At 39.9% G+C, this 17941-nt stretch overlaps 1 protein-coding gene across 1 annotated transcript; it reads right to left on the bottom strand.

Annotated features, from left to right (window-relative positions):
* Nucleotides 1-348: 348 nt before the first annotated feature.
* LOC311085907 (uncharacterized protein) lies at nt 349-16937 on the bottom strand (the record flags this gene model as incomplete). Its single annotated transcript, XM_084118525.1, has 7 exons — nt 349-1489; nt 2064-2137; nt 2751-2864; nt 2983-3264; nt 3452-3769; nt 14678-14770; nt 16799-16937. 7 exons carry the CDS (start codon nt 16935-16937, stop codon nt 1436-1438), a joined length of 1074 nt encoding a protein of 357 aa, XP_083974651.1. The 3' UTR covers nt 349-1435.
* Nucleotides 16938-17941: the final 1004 nt, after the last annotated feature.

Below are 17941 nucleotides of genomic sequence, written 5' to 3' on the forward strand. Positions count from 1 at the left end.
AGAACTGAGAAGCACCCCATGACTCCTCAGAAAGCCTCCTCACTCCTCGATATTCGCCTCCTTGTGGTGCAATTAGAGAATTGAGATGTCCTTCAAGATGGGTGAGCTCAATCGGTTTCCAGGTCATAGGATGGAGGACAGAGGAGTGAGGAAACGAGGAGGGATATTGAGAAGCACCCTTAGTATACTCTGGTCGCACCGGTGACGTCATAGGCTATCGTCGGTCAATGTTATTGTTGCATTTAGACACGTGTTTCAGACATCAGTCACGCTGGAAGCATTGCCGAAAGGCATTCCTAGGACGCAGTGCAAATTCCTATTCAAAAGAGAACACTAACAATGCCAATACTGGAAATAATTTTTTATTCAAATTGATTTGAATTTTCACACTTTTTTTTCTGAATGAGCAAAGCCATCTGAAGAGATAAGAATTTTAAAGAATATTTAATACCTACATTTTGATGATTTATGTTTTTCCTTTGGACAGCAGCACTGCTATGCACTGTTTTGCCATAATTTTCTACTTTTAGTTATTTTCTTCACACAACCAATGAAAACAAAAGAAATTACAACATCCATCAAACATGGGCATGCTACTATAAATATTAAAACAGTACATCGCACATTGAATTTATTCTTAAATAATTCCCAGACACTGACAGGAAAAAAAAAAGAAAAAAAAAAAAAGGATATGACCTTTATTTTAAAAAAGATGTGAGATTCAAAAGTAGTTCTTAGAAATAACTTCTGCCTCGCTTCCTGGAAATAACTACTGAAACTAGCAGAGCTTGTCTGCACGGTCACTGCATGCATGTATATGGTCATGTTGCATATGCACACAAAGTATAAGATATGTTCATATTTCATAGTAATATCAGTGTTTGATTTAAGACCTTTTATTGAACACAAGTTCAGAATTTTGTAGTAAAAAGAAATTCTGTAGAGCAGAAGTCAAACAGTTTCATGTGAGCAGGAATGGAAAAAGCCCTTCAACCACACTCTTTACTCAAACACACAACTGACACACTCAAAAACTGACATCAAACACAAACCTCCAGCAGCAGACACATTCTCACGCACAAGCTATTTGTCCAACAGATCAAACAATATCGGTTTAGATGTAAATAAATGAATAAAGCAGGGTCTCCACTCTTTTACATTTATGTTTTGCACTTTTTTTATGAGATTGATACCCATAGTCTCTTTTACAGAGCCCATAAAGAGACAAGGTGACGAAAGGAAAAAAATAGTTTTAAAAACAAATTATAGTTTTGCGAGAGAACGCAATGTTTCTCTGGGGAATGCAATACTTGTGTTTTTTTAAATGTCTCTTTAGGGGCTCTGTACTTTAAGATGAAACATGAAAGGAGGTTTGCAGTGAAAGTGATCAAACAGCTGTCTAGTACTTGTAAATTATAAAAATAATTTAGTTTGATCATCGGCTCATGTTGAGAGGGGCATAATCCATGTGATCCTCCCTTTTTACTTTCTGTAATAAAAAACAAACAAAACAAAAACAATGCATAACAAAATATATGATAATAATAGAAAAAGTGGCAGGTTATTTCTGAAGATTGATTGAGATGTAATGTGATCTGCACTGTTATATGAAAAAAAGAAAAGAACAATCCCTCCTATGGCAAAGCTAACATAACCCAGCTTGAGGAAACGCCTTTTAATTTCTTTATTTTTAGTTCAAAATAGGTTGTGGGTGGCTATATGATAGCATAATAATAATAATAATACATAATACTAATAAATTCAATTATATTTAGCATACAATTTCTAGCTAGTAGTTATCTGACACAATAACTTTTATTTTAATGAAACAAAACCTTATCTGTTCAAAAGGACTCGTTATAGTCTTGTTGTACAAACTGTAAATATGTTTCTTTTCCTCAATGTAATTACTTTAAAATCAATTTAATAAATTAGTTTAAAAATTGGAGATCCGGCAGTGTTTCTCAGTTGCTAAAATGTAGTTAAGTTCAAATGACTACTTGCTTGCTTAAATGTAATTTGTGACGTGTATTTTTATGTGTAACATTATACAATTGTCTTACCGTTTTCTGTGCGTTTCTTTTGTAGAACACTGGATCAGCGTAAGTGATCTCGTCTTCGCGAGTCTCAACTGTTTCTACAAGAAAAGATATATTAAAACAAACAAACTCAACTTGATCTGTTTCTTTACAACATATTATTATTAGGGCTGTCAAAGTTAAAACACTAATGCACACATTTAATTAATTAATTGTCAGGCATTTATTTAATTAATGAATTAATGGCATCAACCATTTAACATTAGGCCTATAACCTTTTCACACACAAAACATTCAAAACAGAGTTTGTGTTTACCATTAAATTTAGAGAAACATTCTTTAATTTATAAATCAAACAAAGTGAAGGTTGTTTAACAGGAGTAAAATCATTTGCATTTTTTGCATGGTGAAATGTATCAAGTCATCATTCATAGAGATTTTAATTTGAGCATTAGCAGTTTCTTTACACATGTAAGATTATTTTTATAAAATGGAGAAAGTATTTTTATTGCTGAAAACATGCAGATTTTCATTTCAGTTTTTTTGCATTTCCAGTGTTTTTAATAAAAATTTACTTTGATAATTTATGAAAAGGAATTAATAATTGTGAGACAATAATTGATTAAATGATAGTGCTATCAATCGATCAAAAACATTTAGAGCACATTTTAAAAAACAGTATTTATTATAATACTACTTTGTAACACTTGCCTCCGCTGTCAATTTTTCTACATTTCCTGCAGATCCAGAAGATCCCGAATCCAGCAACAATCATCAGAGATCCAGCAGAGATCAACACTATCAGAGACACTGAGACTGGAGGAACTGAAGGAGAGGAAAAGAGAGACAGTCATTAATGCGAGTGAACGCATCAGTGTGATCTCCAACAGAAGACAGAGATCAGGTCAGTAAATACACACATATATCATCAGTGCTGTGGTACCTGCACATGTGTGACAGAGTGTGTTGATGTCCAGATGTGTGGTCTGGTTGCTGATGGGATTGTTCAGCACACAGCTGTAGGTGTTTTTATCCTGATATTCCACCTCCAGAGGTAGAGAGAGACTGATGCTGAGATCACACACACTGATGCTGGACAATACACTGATTCCTTTGTACCAGGAGAGAGTCGCATCACACACATTCAACACTGATGAACACACCAATGAACATGATGATGATGATGAAGAACAGTCTCTGATGATGTTAGGAGTGGGCAGATGAACTGGAAAACATGAGAGAATAAAGAGAAATATGGATGAATCTAAACAACAATCTTATTTTCAGTTTAATGTGTTTAGTGTGATGACTAGCAGGGAGTGTGTCTGTCTTTTCAAACTATAAAATTATCAAACATTTCAATATGTAAATAGCTAACAAAATACAAAGGGCTGGATAATGTCTCTACTCACCATAGACAGAAACACTGAATGTTTTTGATGATCGTTTCGCTCCACTTATCAGTAGTTGATAAACTCCAGTATGTTCAGTTCTGGTGTTTGTGATGGTCAGAGATCCAGTTTGATCGTCCAGCTTCAGTCTGTCTCTGAATCTCCCATCAGGAACATCATCATATGTGGAGAAAATCCCAGCAGCTTTACTAATTTCAGCTATCAGAGACTTTTCAGCTCCAAATTTCCACAGTATGTCTTCATCTTCATGTATTTCAGTATTAGAGTTTAGAGTAAGAGAATCTCCCTCCATCACTGACACTGAATCACCAAACACACCTGGAGAACATGAAGAGGTTTTTTCACTGATTTATGCTCTTAAAAAGCCTGAAATCAGTTTTTAACCTTTAAATATGAATTGAAGAACAGCAGCAGAGATGCTGAACAAAATGGAAGGTGACACATTTCAACAGTCAGACTTGTGTGAATCAATATAATTGAAATCTACAATGTTTTAAAATGATCTTCTGTAGCAAAATAAATGTAAAGTTACATGATAAATTAATTGTAACTGAAATGCTAATAAATGACACCACACAAATATATGAATAACTTACCAATCAGACGGCAGCAGCACAAACAGAACAAAACAAGCGTGTGAAACATTTTCAGTTCAGCGAAAACTCAAAATGATTAAAGCAAGCGTAACAGAACTGTTAATCATGTGTGTGAATCCTCCCCTAACAGAGAGTGACCCTCCTATAGTGCACATGCACAACCGCTCTGACGCATGTTATAAATGGTTACATACAGTCTTATAACAAGACTAGATGTAAAAAAAAAAAAAAAAAAAAAAAAAATTTTTAATAGTGGATTTTTTTTATTTTTTATCATTTTGATAATCTTTAAAAATGTAACATTGACGGTGTTAAATATTTAAAAGTAGAAGAATATTGTGTGAATATTGGATGAAAATATATGATGAACATGATACAGTGAAATGGAGACTAACTCTAATTTTAAAATGGCTGTGTATATTTATTCAGCTCTCATTTTCAGTGTATGGAAAAAGTTAAAACCGTGTCTGATCTCACATACGTTTACTGATGTTTATCTTCTGAGTCAAACCGAAAAATGCTGCGGTTGGTGTTCTTCAGAGATGCGGTTTGATCTGTTGGTGGACCAACTTGTTTGTGAGAGCGAATGGCTATTTAGAGCATGTGTGAATATAGGTGAAGAGCTTCTTCCTGTCCTGCTGCTATAAAGTCTCTATTCTACTACAGAAACAATAGGCCTAAACCATGATGAGAAACTGTGTCTGACACAGACAGAGAAGAGCAATAGCAAAACATTTATCATATTTAACACATATTTTAAAAGTGTAGATTGTAAACATAGTTTTTTTATTTATTTATTTTTTATTCTAAAACGTATAGTTATTATTGAGATATAATAGATATATAAGAGCTTATTCTCAACAGAGCCGGACAGTAACGGAGTACATTTACTTGAGTACAGTACTTAAGTATAATTTTGAGGGATCTGTACTTTACTCGAGTATCATTTTTGGGGAGTACTCATGACTTTACTCAAGTACATTTGAGAGGCAAATATTGTACTCTTTACTCCACTACATTTCTATCCATAACCGTGAGTACCCGTTACTTCTTCTTCTAAAAAAAAAACAAGGAAAAAAGAAAAATCTCGGACACTCTCAATTTGTTGTTTCCCTCTCAAATGTGATTGGATTGTGCAGGCGCCACTGATCGGGACAGCCTATCAGCAATCACCTTCAGCTTTCCGCCAAAGTCAACTCCATGGTCAGATTTAGATAAGAGACGAAACCATGGACGAAACAATGGATGAAGACGCAGCAGGTCCATCCTGGGAATGTGCCAACCCGTGGCCCCACCTCGCCAGACTATTTCAATTTTCTGAACAAGTTAATGATAGTTTTCGCTTCAAGTGTTTGCTGTGTTTACCAATGTAAGCACTGTGGCAGTAGTAATGCAATATTTAGAAAATGTACTCTTGTACTTTTGATACTCAAGTACTTTTAAAAACAAGTACTTCATTACTTTTACTTAAGTAGACATCTGACTGTAGTACTTTTACTTGTACTTGAGTAAAATTTAGCAAGGGGTATCTGTACTTTGACTCAAGTAATGAAGCTGTGTACTCTGTCCGCCTCTGATTCTCAATAAGCTCCCTATGTCGTGAATCAGTGTTTCGTGATCACAAATTCGGGCACTGGTAAGGGCAGTAAAGACGCTGGCTCATTACAGATTGGGACACAAATGACAACGTCCTCATTGTACAACATCACTAATTATGAACAAACTGATATATTTCTAACATTGTTTATGTTTAAAGTAGGCCTACATCATGATAAATAGCGTAGAGTGGCACCCCTAGGTCAAGGTCAAGGTCAACTTTATTGTCAATTTCTTCACATATACCAGACATACAAAGAAATCGAAATTGCGTTTCTCACTATTCAACCCACGGTAAAAAAAATAGAAATAAATAAAATAAATAAAATGCAATACACACTATTTTTAAGAAAAACAACATACTTAAAACCAATACAGCAGAGAGAAAGACTTACTGTATTCTAGAAAGATAATAAAATATTTCTATATACAAGAATTTATCAACAACCCAGGTTTTAAAATTATATATGAGATGCAATATGTAGAATGACCTATAATATAATAAAGAGCATAGATAAATAGAGATTATGAGGGCGGGTGTAAAAGAGAGGAGAGAGAGTTCAGCCGGGGCGGGGGTGGAAGAGAGGGGAGAGAGTTCAGCCGCCTAACAGCCTGGTGAATAAAACTGTTCATGAGTCTGGTGGAACGAGCACGGAGGCTCCGATATCTTTTCCCAGACGGCAGGAGGCTGAAAAACCTGTGCGCTGGATGGCTGATATCGCCCACAATCATGCTTGCTTTGCGGGTAAGGCGGAGATTGTACATGTCCTGCAGGGAGGGAAGGGAGGCACCAATGATCCTTTCAGCTGTGTTTATTATGCGCTGCAGTGAATTCCTGTTGTAGTTGGTGCAGCTTCCGCCCCACACAGCAATACAACTGGTTATGATACTCTCAATGGTACCTCGGTAGAATGTGCACATGATGGGCGAGGGGGCTCTCGCTCGTTTAAGCTTGCGGAGAAAGTAGAGGCGCTGCTGGGACTTCTTCACCAGTGATACAGTGTTAGTATTCCAAGAGAGGTCTTCACTGATGTGCACCCCCAAGAATTTTGTGCTACTCACTCTCTCTACAGCAGCCCCGTTGATGGTCAGTGGTAGGTGCTGAGTGTGGCCTCTCCGGAAATCGACCACAACTTCCTTGGTCTTGCTGACATTCAGCAGCAGGTTGTTGTCTCTGCACCACGTGGTCAAAATACTAACCTCCTTCCTGTAGTGGGTCTCATCATCCTTGGTGATGAGTCCCACCAGTGTTGTGTCATCCGCAAACTTTACCATGTGATTTGTGCTGTAGGTTGGTGTGCAGTCATGAGTCAGCAAGGTAAAGAGCAGGGGACTGAGTACACAGCCTTGAGGGGCACCTGTGCTCAGTATGATTTTGCTCGAGGTGTTGTTGCCAACTCGTACTACTTGTGGCCTCTCACTAAGGAAGTCCAACAGCCAGTTACATAGCGAGTTGTTGAGCCCCAACTGGTCTAATTTATGAATGAGTTGTTGTGGAATTATGGTATTAAACGCTGAACTAAAATCTAAGAACAGCATTCTCACATATGAATCTTTTGAGTCCAGGTGAGTGAGGGCTGGGTGGAGAGCGGAGCAAATTGCATCCTCTGTGGAGCGTTTAGCTCTATATGCAAACTGGAAAGGGTCCAGGGTAGGTGGGAGGATGGATTTTATGTGTGACATGACTAACCGTTCAAAACACTTCATAATGATTGAAGTCAGTGCCACAGGGCGATAGTCATTAAAGCAAGAAGGAAGAGGTTTCTTTGGTACAGGTATGATGGTGGTGGTCTTGAAGCATGATGGAATAACAGCCTGTCTCAGAGAAGTGTTAAAGATATCCCTAAAGACATCCTTCAATTCCTCTGCACAATCCTTCAGCACACGACCCGGGATGTTATCTGGACCTGCTGCCTTGCGAATGTTAATAGTGGAGAGTGTTCTCTTCACGCTGGTGGCAGACAGACATAGAACCTGGTCGCCAGGAGAAGGTGGGATCTTCTGTGGCCGTGTGTTGTTTTGTGCTTCAAACCTTGCAAAGAACCTGTTAAGGTTATTTAGCAGAGAGATGTTATTATCGCAGGTCTGTGGAGCGGGTTTGTAGTCTGTAATGGTCTGAATGCCCCGCCACAGGCTCCGTGTATCTCTGCTATCTTTGAAATGATGAGTTATCTTGTTTGTATATTTCTGTTTTGCTTTCCTGATGCCACGGGACAGTTCAGCTCTCGCTGTTCTCAGGCCAGTTTTATCTCCAGCCCTGAAAGCTTTGTTTCTAGCCCCCAACAGTCGATGGATATCCCCTGTCAACCACGGCTTCTTATTAGACCGAGTGATGATGGTTTTTGTGTATGTCAAAACTGTCCTACTGTCCCCTCCCCCCCAAAAAACACTAGATAAAGTCAAGGTATGTTTTTGGTGGGGACTACATTGACAAGAGTGATGTAGAATTATTCACTGTGACTGTGCGTTCACACCAAACGCGAATAGCGTGTCAAATTCGCGTCTACCGCATGTAGTTGGACGCTTGAACATTTTGAATCCATTCGCGTGTCCAGAGCGAAATCCGCTTCTTGTGGGCGGGGCAAGTGCTAGGCGGTTGTCTGTTTGTGTTGTAAATGGCTGATATTGATCGAGCATTCCTCGAGAGAGTTACCGCTCTGTATTTGCTTTGGAAAGCAGAACAGCGGCATAGGGGTCATCGTCGCCGTAGGGGAGACCGGGGACAGTTGCAACACTTTTTGCATTTCTCTCAGTTACTCAGAGACTATTTGGACTAGACCAACCAAATTTGTATATATTAAACATGCATCTGTCTGCTAATTACCCATACCATTTAAAGATGATTATATATGACATATCATTCACAGTATTTATTTGAATGGAAGAAGCCAGGGGACCCCAACCCAGGGGACAGTTGCAACACAACCCAGGGACGGTTGCAACATGTTAAAAATACCTTAAATTTCACTAATTAACTTAAGCTTTTTGTCTCACTGACTACGTTTACAAGCTGTCAATATTTGGGTTATGGTCAGGTTAAGGTCACTATTTGGGTTTCTGAAACATTCGGAATAACCCGTTTACATGGGTGAGCAGAGAGAGTTACTCCTGTATACATGGATTTTGTAATCAATTGGCAATATCCCGATGTAAACGGCGATGCACGGTTAGCGCCTGGACGTACGGACAACCTTAGACGCAATATGCGTCATTTCCGATTCTTCTTCCTGTATCCAAAGACAACAACAACAGCAGCAGCATGCGGATAATGAATAGTTCGGGGCAGATATTGATCGCCTTTGTTTGCGCTTTCCTCCTCGCTCCAAAAGTGTGGTGCTGTGCTGCGTCTCGCCATGTTTACCTCTACTTCTTGTTTACTTCCGGTGTACTGCACGCAGGTTTTTGTATGCGACCAAGATTCCTTGCGAATAGAACACGCGCAGAACACAAATCAATGTTCCTTTTGATGGGGATATGCCGATACGCGTTTACATGACCAAATATTCGGGTTAGAAAAGGGGTACCCCAGGGATCATATTCGGGTTTTTAAAAACCGGGATATGAGCATATTCTGGGTTTTGCCGGTGTTAACATGGCCGTGCGCGACCGGGTTATTGCTAATATTCTGGTTTTGAACGGGTTATTGGCTGCATGTAAACGTAGTCAATGAGCATAGAATTCTGAAAATATTAACTGTTTAAGGCCTACTATAATATTATAGTATTATTTATTTCAATAATATTATTGAAATACCGGGGACAGCAGTCATTTAGTGAACGCGGCGAGAGCGCGCAAGTGGTTTGTTCGAAATACTCCAGTTCTGCTGTAATTCAGCATTGTATTTGACTCAAGGTAAGTGTATGTTCGATTCTCTGCTTATTTTTCATTTTTACCTTCTCACAAATCTGTATTTTATCTAGACGCGTTAACACTCTAACTAACAGCCGCGAGTGGAAATTATTATTATCATTATTGCTGTTTAATTGCACTTAAGTACTGGCTTTTAGCACTTTCGATTCGGGACTTTTTCGCTTTATTGCTTTAATTGCTCGGCGACACAGCTGTCCTCACTCAGGCAGTGACAGCACTATATTTCTGTAGTCTGCGCGCTGTCGCGGAAGCGTCAGCGGGAGCGTTCAGCTCTCGTGTTCAGCCTCCTCGTGTGAAGACCATCGACTCTACCTGCGCGACTCCACCGAGCAAAGGACACCAGGAAGACACTTAAGTTTCTTCTTCTCCCTTTCCTCTCCCACTTTTATCCTTTTCCTCCTTTCTCAACATGTGCTTTCAATACATTCCTGTTATCTCTCGGCAACGCCCTTTCATCATTCACAAAAGGCAGCGCAATACTGCTAATCTGTGTCCCATTCTCTCATCCTCTCACACACCTCTCTCTCTTTCCGTGGGTCTATGGAATTGTCAGTCAGCAGTCAATAAAGCTGACTTTATTCCAGCCTTTGCATCTCATTCTACTCTTAGTATCTTGGGCTTGACTGAGACCTGGATTCGTCTCTAGCAATTTCTCTTTCTCTCACTCCCCTCGCCAGTCTGGGAGGGGTGGGGGTACAGGGTTTCTCATTTCTAACAACTGGAAATACTCAGCGCTCTCTTCTCTATGCAACAACAACTCATTTGAATATCATGCTATTACACTTACAACTCCCATTAAAATCGATTTTGTAGTCATTTATCGCCCCCCAGGTCAGCTGGGTAACTTCATAGAGGAGCTGGATGTGCTGCTGTCCTCTTTTCCTGAGGACGGCACCCCACTTGTAGTCTTTGGTGACTTCAACATTCATCTTGAAAAGCCACATGCAACAGACTTAATTTCTCTCCTAGCCTCTTTCGATCTCAAATGGCTCATCACCACAGGTACTCACAAATCAGGCAACCAACTGGACCTGGTTTACACATGCAACTGTATCACAGACAACATTTTGGTGACACCTCTCCATGTTTCAGATCATTTCCTCATAACTTTCAGTCTACAACTCTCTACCCCTGCACCACCAATCCTCCCACCAGTCACTTTCAGACGTAACCTGCGCTCACTTTTTCCCGCCAATCTTTCCTCTGCCGTGTCATTTCTCTTCCCTCACCCTCACAATTCTCATCTCTGGATGTGAATACCGCAACGGATACCTTATTCTCCACTCTAACCTCTTCTCTAGACCAAATCTGCCCTCTCTCCTCCAGGCATGCACGCGCTACTCCCTCTAACCCCTGGTTATCTGAGGTTCTTCGTGAACATCGGACCGAACTCAGGGCAGCGGAGAGGAAATGGCGCAAATCAAAAGACACATCTGATCTAAGTATGTATCAATCTCTCCTCTCTTCATTTTCTGTTGATGTTCATGCTGCTAAATCTTCCCACTTCCACAACAAGATCAAAAGCACCTCTAACTCACGATCACTCTTCAAGACATTCAACTCTCTCCTCTGTCCACCCCCACCACCACCAACCTCCTCTTTAACTGCTGACGATTTTGCTAACTTCTTCACCGACAAAACAACAACTATCAGCAGTCAGTTCTCAGCTCCACACACACAGGAACCCAGACCAACCTCTCCCACAGCCAATAACCTTCTCTCCTCCTTCTCTCCGCTAACCAAGGAAGAAGTATCTAAACTTATCATGTCCAGTCATCCTACCACCTGCCCTCTAGACCCCATCCCCTCACACCTTTTACAAGCCATCTCTCCCACACTTCTACCAGCACTCACACACATCATCAACTCATCCCTCCACACTGGCACTTTCCCTACTGCATTCAAGCAGGCTCGGGTAACCCCACTGCTTAAAAAACCAACACTAAACGCATCATTTGTAGACAATTACAGACCTATCTCTCTCCTACCATTCATTGCAAAAACACTTGAAAGAGCTGTTTTCAACCAAGTAACATCATTCTTGTCTCTGAACAACCAGCTGGACGCCAACCAATCCGGCTTCAAGAAAGGACACTCAACTGAGACTGCATTACTGTCGGTCACAGAAGCCCTACGGATCGCAAAAGCTGCCTACAAATCCTCAGTTCTCATTCTTCTGGATCTGTCTGCTGCCTTCGACACTATGAATCATCAGATCCTTATATCCAGCCTCTCAGCACTGGGCATCACAGGAACCTCCCTCCACTGGTTTGAGTCCTATCTCACAGGTAGGTCCTTCAGGGTCGCATGGAGAGGCGAGGCATCCAGAGCACATCATCTGACCACAGGGGTTCCTCAGGGTTCAGTTCTGTGTCCCCTCCTCTTCTCCATCTACACTACATCACTGGGACACATCATACAGGCACATGGTTTCTCCTACCACTGCTATGCTGATGACACACAGCTCTTCCTCTCATTTCAACCAGATGATTAAGTGAAAGTGAAAGTGAAAGTGACACGTGACGGCCAAGTATGGTAACCCATACTTGGAATTTGACCTCTGCATTTAACCCATCCAAGTTAATGCACACACATTAGGAGCAGAGTAGTGAGTAGTTAACACACACACACACACACTGCAAACGTGGATACACACACCCAGAGCAGCGGGCAGCCTTTTGTGTGGCGCCCGGGGAGCGATTAGGGGTTAGGTGCCTTGCTCAAGGGCACCTCAGTCATTTCCCACCGGTTCTGGAATCGAACCAGCAACCTTTGGGTTACCAGTCCAACTCCCTAACCACTAGTCCTTGACTGATCCCACAGTAGCTGCACGGATCTCAAGCTGTCTGGCGGACATCTCGACATGGATGAAGGAACATCACCTGCAGCTCAACCTGGCAAAGACTGAGCTTCTCGTCCTCCCTGCCAATCCGTCTCTGCAACACGACTTCACTATCCAGCTAGACTCATCATCAATCACCCCATCAAGATCAGTCAGAAATCTTGGAGTAACAGTTGATGACCAGCTGACCTTCACAGATCACATTTCAAAGACAGCTCGATCATGCAGGTTTGCACTGCACAACATCAGGAAGATCAGGCCTTTCCTAACTGAGCATGCAACACAACTTCTCGTCCAGGCCCTGGTCATTACTAGGCTTGACTACTGCAATGCTCTTCTGGCTGGACTTCCATCATGTGCAACTAAACCTCTACAAATGATTCAGAACGCTGCAGCTCGTCTTGTCTTCAACGAGCCCAAGAGGGCCCACGTCACTCCTTTGTTCATCTCACTGCACTGGCTACCTCTCTCTGCTCGCATCAAGTTTAAGGCACTGACGCTTGCTTACAGATCTGTCACAGGCTCAGCTCCGTCCTACTTTCACTCACTCCTACAAGTCTACACCCCTACCAGAAGCCTTCGATCGGTCAACGAGCGACGTCTCGTGGTCCCATCCCAGAAAGCCAAAAAATCACTTTCCAGAACATTCTCATTCACAGTTCCATGCTGGTGGAATGATCTCCCCACCGGCATCCGGAATGCAGAATCCATGACAACATTCAAAAAAGAGCTGAAAACTCTTCTCTTCCGTGAGCACTTAACCGCATAAAAAAAATAAATATATATATAATTTTGTATATATTCCTGTAAATGTATTCCTGTAAATTCTCGCTTATCGGGCTTATGCTACTCTGAATAATGCCTGAACTTCGTATTTTGAGCACTTCTTGCGTTGTTTTTTGCCTCTTCACGATGACTTGCTTAATTTAGTCCCAATTTGTAAGTCGCTTTGGACAAAAGCGTCTGCTAAATGACTAAATGTAAATTATTGTAGTCTATAATTTATTTATTTAGTCATATTTATCAAATAACAGTTATTGAGTTTTGTTTGTTTATGTGTAGAACATAGGCCTACATAGATTCAGAGTGCAGGTGTTAGAGATGCTATTCAATCTCTCCATATTTTAGTGTCAGACAGGAAGAATTGAACAATTTGCAATGCAACAAACTTTTATTAAACATGCAATTTATAACTTGTTGCAACCGTCCCCAACCCTATCAGCCATGACAGAACATCATGTGCCTGCTAGACACACTTTGACACATGCTAACCATGTCACTTAGAACAGGGCTCTACGCTAACTTTTTTCCCAAGGAGTTCATGTGCTCCTAAATGAAAAAAAATTAGGAGCACACAAATAAATATAGGAGCACAGTGAAAGAAGTTGATTAAACTGCTCAATTCATATGGATTAGTTTTATGATCTTTTAATGAACTTTTTTTCGAAGCATCAAAGTGGTAGTGTAGGCTGTCAATGGAGGGAAAAAAAAAATCTCTGTTTCATCAAAACGTTCTTAATTTGTGTTCCAAAGTTGTTTGGAACGAGTAATAAGTGACAGAATTTTCTATTTTGGGTGAACTACCAATAATTATGCAATTAATATTTTTAGCCTACTTAAAATATATATAAAAAGAATGAACACCTCAATAAAGTATAAAGTGCTAAAAACAAAACAAATGCCCGCTTGCTTTTTTCCTTTGCAGTACTTGCAGAAGGCTACATTAAGTTGTCCTCAAAAATGAGTTTTTGTCGTCTTCCTGTCCTCAGTGTCGACTGTTTTGGTCGTAACTTCAGTTTCTGCACTTGGTCTTTTGGTGAGACCTAAACGTTCCTAATAAAATTGTGATACTCATTTGCAAGTATTGATAGTGTGCGAGAGTTCCTTGTTTTGATTTTTTGCACTTGGTCTTTTGAGATAATGACTATAGGCTTCATTCTGTGTTGCTTATATAGCTCACTAATGTTAAGTGTTTACTTGACTTTTTTTTTTTTATGGTGTAGGGGCCTGTTTACACCTGGTCACTTCATGCGTTTTTACTGATCAAAACGATTCCATTTACACCTAGTGTGTTTACTATAAGTGTGTCACACTATAAGTGTGTTTTCGCGAAAATGATATAAATCGGATCTTCTATTCCCGCGCTATGCAGATTTAATGTAGGCCTATCCAAAGTTCACGTCACCAAAAGCAACAAATATGAGCTGCATTTTATTGATTATACAGCGATAGGAGAGAGCGACAGCAGCACTGGTAGCCTAATATCATTTCTTTTCTTTACTATTAATGAATATGATTGTGTGTTGACCGTCTACGACTTACTTTCACTTTCATTTGCGGCAATTTGCGCGTTGGCCTGATGAATGGATCGCTCATCTGTCGTGATGCGTGTTGCAGTGGCGTCATCATATCTGGCTATAACATGACATATAGCCAATAACACGCTCTCACACGTTTATTTTTAGCACTGTTGGGAGGAGTCACTTGACTCTCTCACTTAAAATCCAGCAGTTCCCGCCATCCGCGGCGCTACCATTGGGCCCGGGTGGGCCTGGGCCCGCCCATTTTCTACTATGGTTTTGTACATTTCTTCATTCGGATCTATTTGCGATCCATTCCATTCTAAACAAACAACGCAGTTTACATGCTTCGTCCTTACATTATTCATTAAGATAATATAAATGCACGCACAATTATCAGCGAACTTGATAAATGTTGCAGATATGTTTTACTATGCATGCATGATGCACAAACAAATGCCTTTCAACTTATGTGTGCAAAATTCAGAATAAAATGAATGTGCAGCAATTTGTACAAATAGAGAGTCTGTAGGCCTACTATACGTGTTGTACATTAAATAAGCTCATTTAGCTGAATATTTGTTAAAATATTATAATGTTATTTTTTTCATCTATGTTGATAATGAAAAGTGAACCGCACGAGTAAGATAGGATGCGCAATATATCGGGAGCCATGAGTGGGTCAGACATGATTTTGACCACTTAATTAAGTTTTGTTTTGTACAAAACATTTCTTTGAAGTGAATTTCGTTTTGTATAAATTGTATCTTAATAAAAATATATATATATAAAAAAAATCAACCAATTGCCTGGATTTAATAAATATAGCAGACGACATAATCATGACATGGAGGCGCCGGCGCGGTCACTTGCATTGTTCGTGAACTGGAGCGCATCTCATCATAAATTAACCGAAACTCAGTGTATGCCTCACAGACATGAAATATATCTTAAGAAAGCTTGAAATGTCTTTTTAACTATTTAAAACGAAAAGAAATAGGCTACTCTCTGATTATGTAATCCATGAAGTGCATTTCTCTAGGCGCGTTTGGAGATGGCTTCGTAAACTTCATGTTTGCAGCCCACACTGACAGAAAACACTAGTTTATTAATAAAAATCAATGCATGCTCACCAGATTTACAAATGCACATGTTGCTTGTTGCACGCACACATATTGTCGAAATAACGAGATATTATGTTGAAATAACATTAGGCCTATTAATAATAATAAATCTTTAAGAATAGTTGATTGAATGCTGAATGTTGTGCTTGTTCAATTTAATAAAATGAATATAAAAAATTAAAATGTGACAATTAAAATAATTTAATATTAAATATTAAGTGGGCAATTTTTGTAATAGTATTTATATAGGCTATAATATATCTAGCACCCCCTCAGCAGCGTTAAAAAATTCCCTGGCACCATAACGGCCCACGTATTAAAAAATGGTTTAACCCTTGTGTTATGTTGGAATTCTGTGCACTCCCCTTATGGTCCGGGTCAAATTGACCCGCATTGGATTCAATACAATTCCTCAAAAATCACACTATGAAAAACAACAAAGATTCAGGTACAAACTGTAAACTTTTAATATCAACATTTTTCAAATATTCAAAAAATATATATATCTGAAGATATGATTTAATGAAAATGTTTTTTAACCATTTTTTAAAACTGTTTTGCTATGACAAAATTTGAATATACATTATATTTATATATATTTGAATATATATATATTTTTTCAGAACATCATAACTGAACAATTAATCAATTAATCTGAGCTAATTTTTCCTGCAGTCTATGTCGAAGTCTCAAGATATTGTCATGATCCTGGTATTCTTCTCTTACACTCTTCCTCCCTCTTCTGGTCACACTCATCATTACATCCTTTTACGCACACACATTCTCATTCATTATCTCATTCGTTCTCAGCTGTTTCTCATCACCTCCCTCTTCACCTGTTTCCCAACTTCTCTGATTAGACTCTCTATTTCTAGGCTTCCCTTTCCTTTGTTCCTTGTCAGATTATTGCCGAATGTTACGTACCTGTTTTCCTGCTGTTCCAGTCCCAGTCTTGTCTTGTCTTGTCTTGTCTTGTCGTGTCCTGTCTGGTGCGTGTTCTTGACTGACTACATTGTTACCTCGCCTCTGCTTTGTCCAACCTCCAGCTACGTGAGTGGTCCACAGTTTGGCGTTCCCGTGCTCTCTACGGACCCAGTCTCTCTCTCTCTTCCTCCGGGAAATCCCGCTGCCGGTCCTGACCGTGTATTTCTGTTCCATTATTGCTGAGAGACTTTCTGTTTCCTTTGGCTGAGATCTTCTTCTGTTGGATTTAGTAATGAGAGACTTTCTGTTGGATTTATATGCCTACCGGCCACCTGTGTTATTTTCCCTGAACTGTTTTCAACTATTAAATATTGTCAGATCACTTTCTGCTTTTGGGTCCTCTCTCCTTGCACCTTCAGATATCTTGAATATATAAATGAGAGCTTATTTTACTATCTGTGTCTGTCAAAGATTTTCATTTGTAATTTGCAATTAACTCTGAACACCATGATTTAGCTTTTTCAAGTGTGTTTGGTTTGGGTTAGAGCACTTAGATACACTGACACTTTAGAACTGGAGTTGATGCCCAGTTGATACATAAAATAAATGTTTTTGTTGTGTCTGTACAGTTGCTTTTGAATAGCCTATGGGGGTCAAATTGACCTGCGAACATCACAAACGTAGGCTAATAGTAATTTTGTTTGTCTATGTCAAAAAACACCAGCATGTTGAAACTTTGCATGCATGTTCATGATGATAAATGAGAAAAAGTCACAAAATATCAAGAAAAAAAACATAGGTTAACCAGTATTTCCAGCAACTATAAAATCTAAACGGGTCAAATTGACTCGCAACATAACACAAGGGTTAAATGGGGCTCGGGCTCATAATTACAGTTAATGTGTCGGGCCGGGCCGGGCTCGGACACAACGTGCTCGGGATAGGGTCGGGCTTTTTGGGCCCGATCTTAGCTCTAACAGACGGTAGCCATTAGCTAAGCAAATAGGGCTGGGCGATAAATCGATTTTATCGATTAATTCGAATGTGTAGTTTAGGTCGATTTTTTCAAGTACACCTGGCTGCAGCCTGCAGATCGGGGCGGGGCTGCACCTGGGGCGGGGCTGCACGTGCAGCCCCGCCCATAACGCTTTTCATTGGTTAGGGGCAAAGTGATGACGTCGATGCAACGGTAAACAGGAAATGCGGTTGAAAACTCATGCGCCATATCGCGCTGACAG

The sequence above is a fragment of the Abramis brama genome, assembly GCF_963993115.1.
Source record: "Abramis brama genome assembly, chromosome: 6".
In the NCBI taxonomy this organism is placed as follows: Eukaryota; Metazoa; Chordata; class Actinopteri; order Cypriniformes; family Leuciscidae; genus Abramis; species Abramis brama.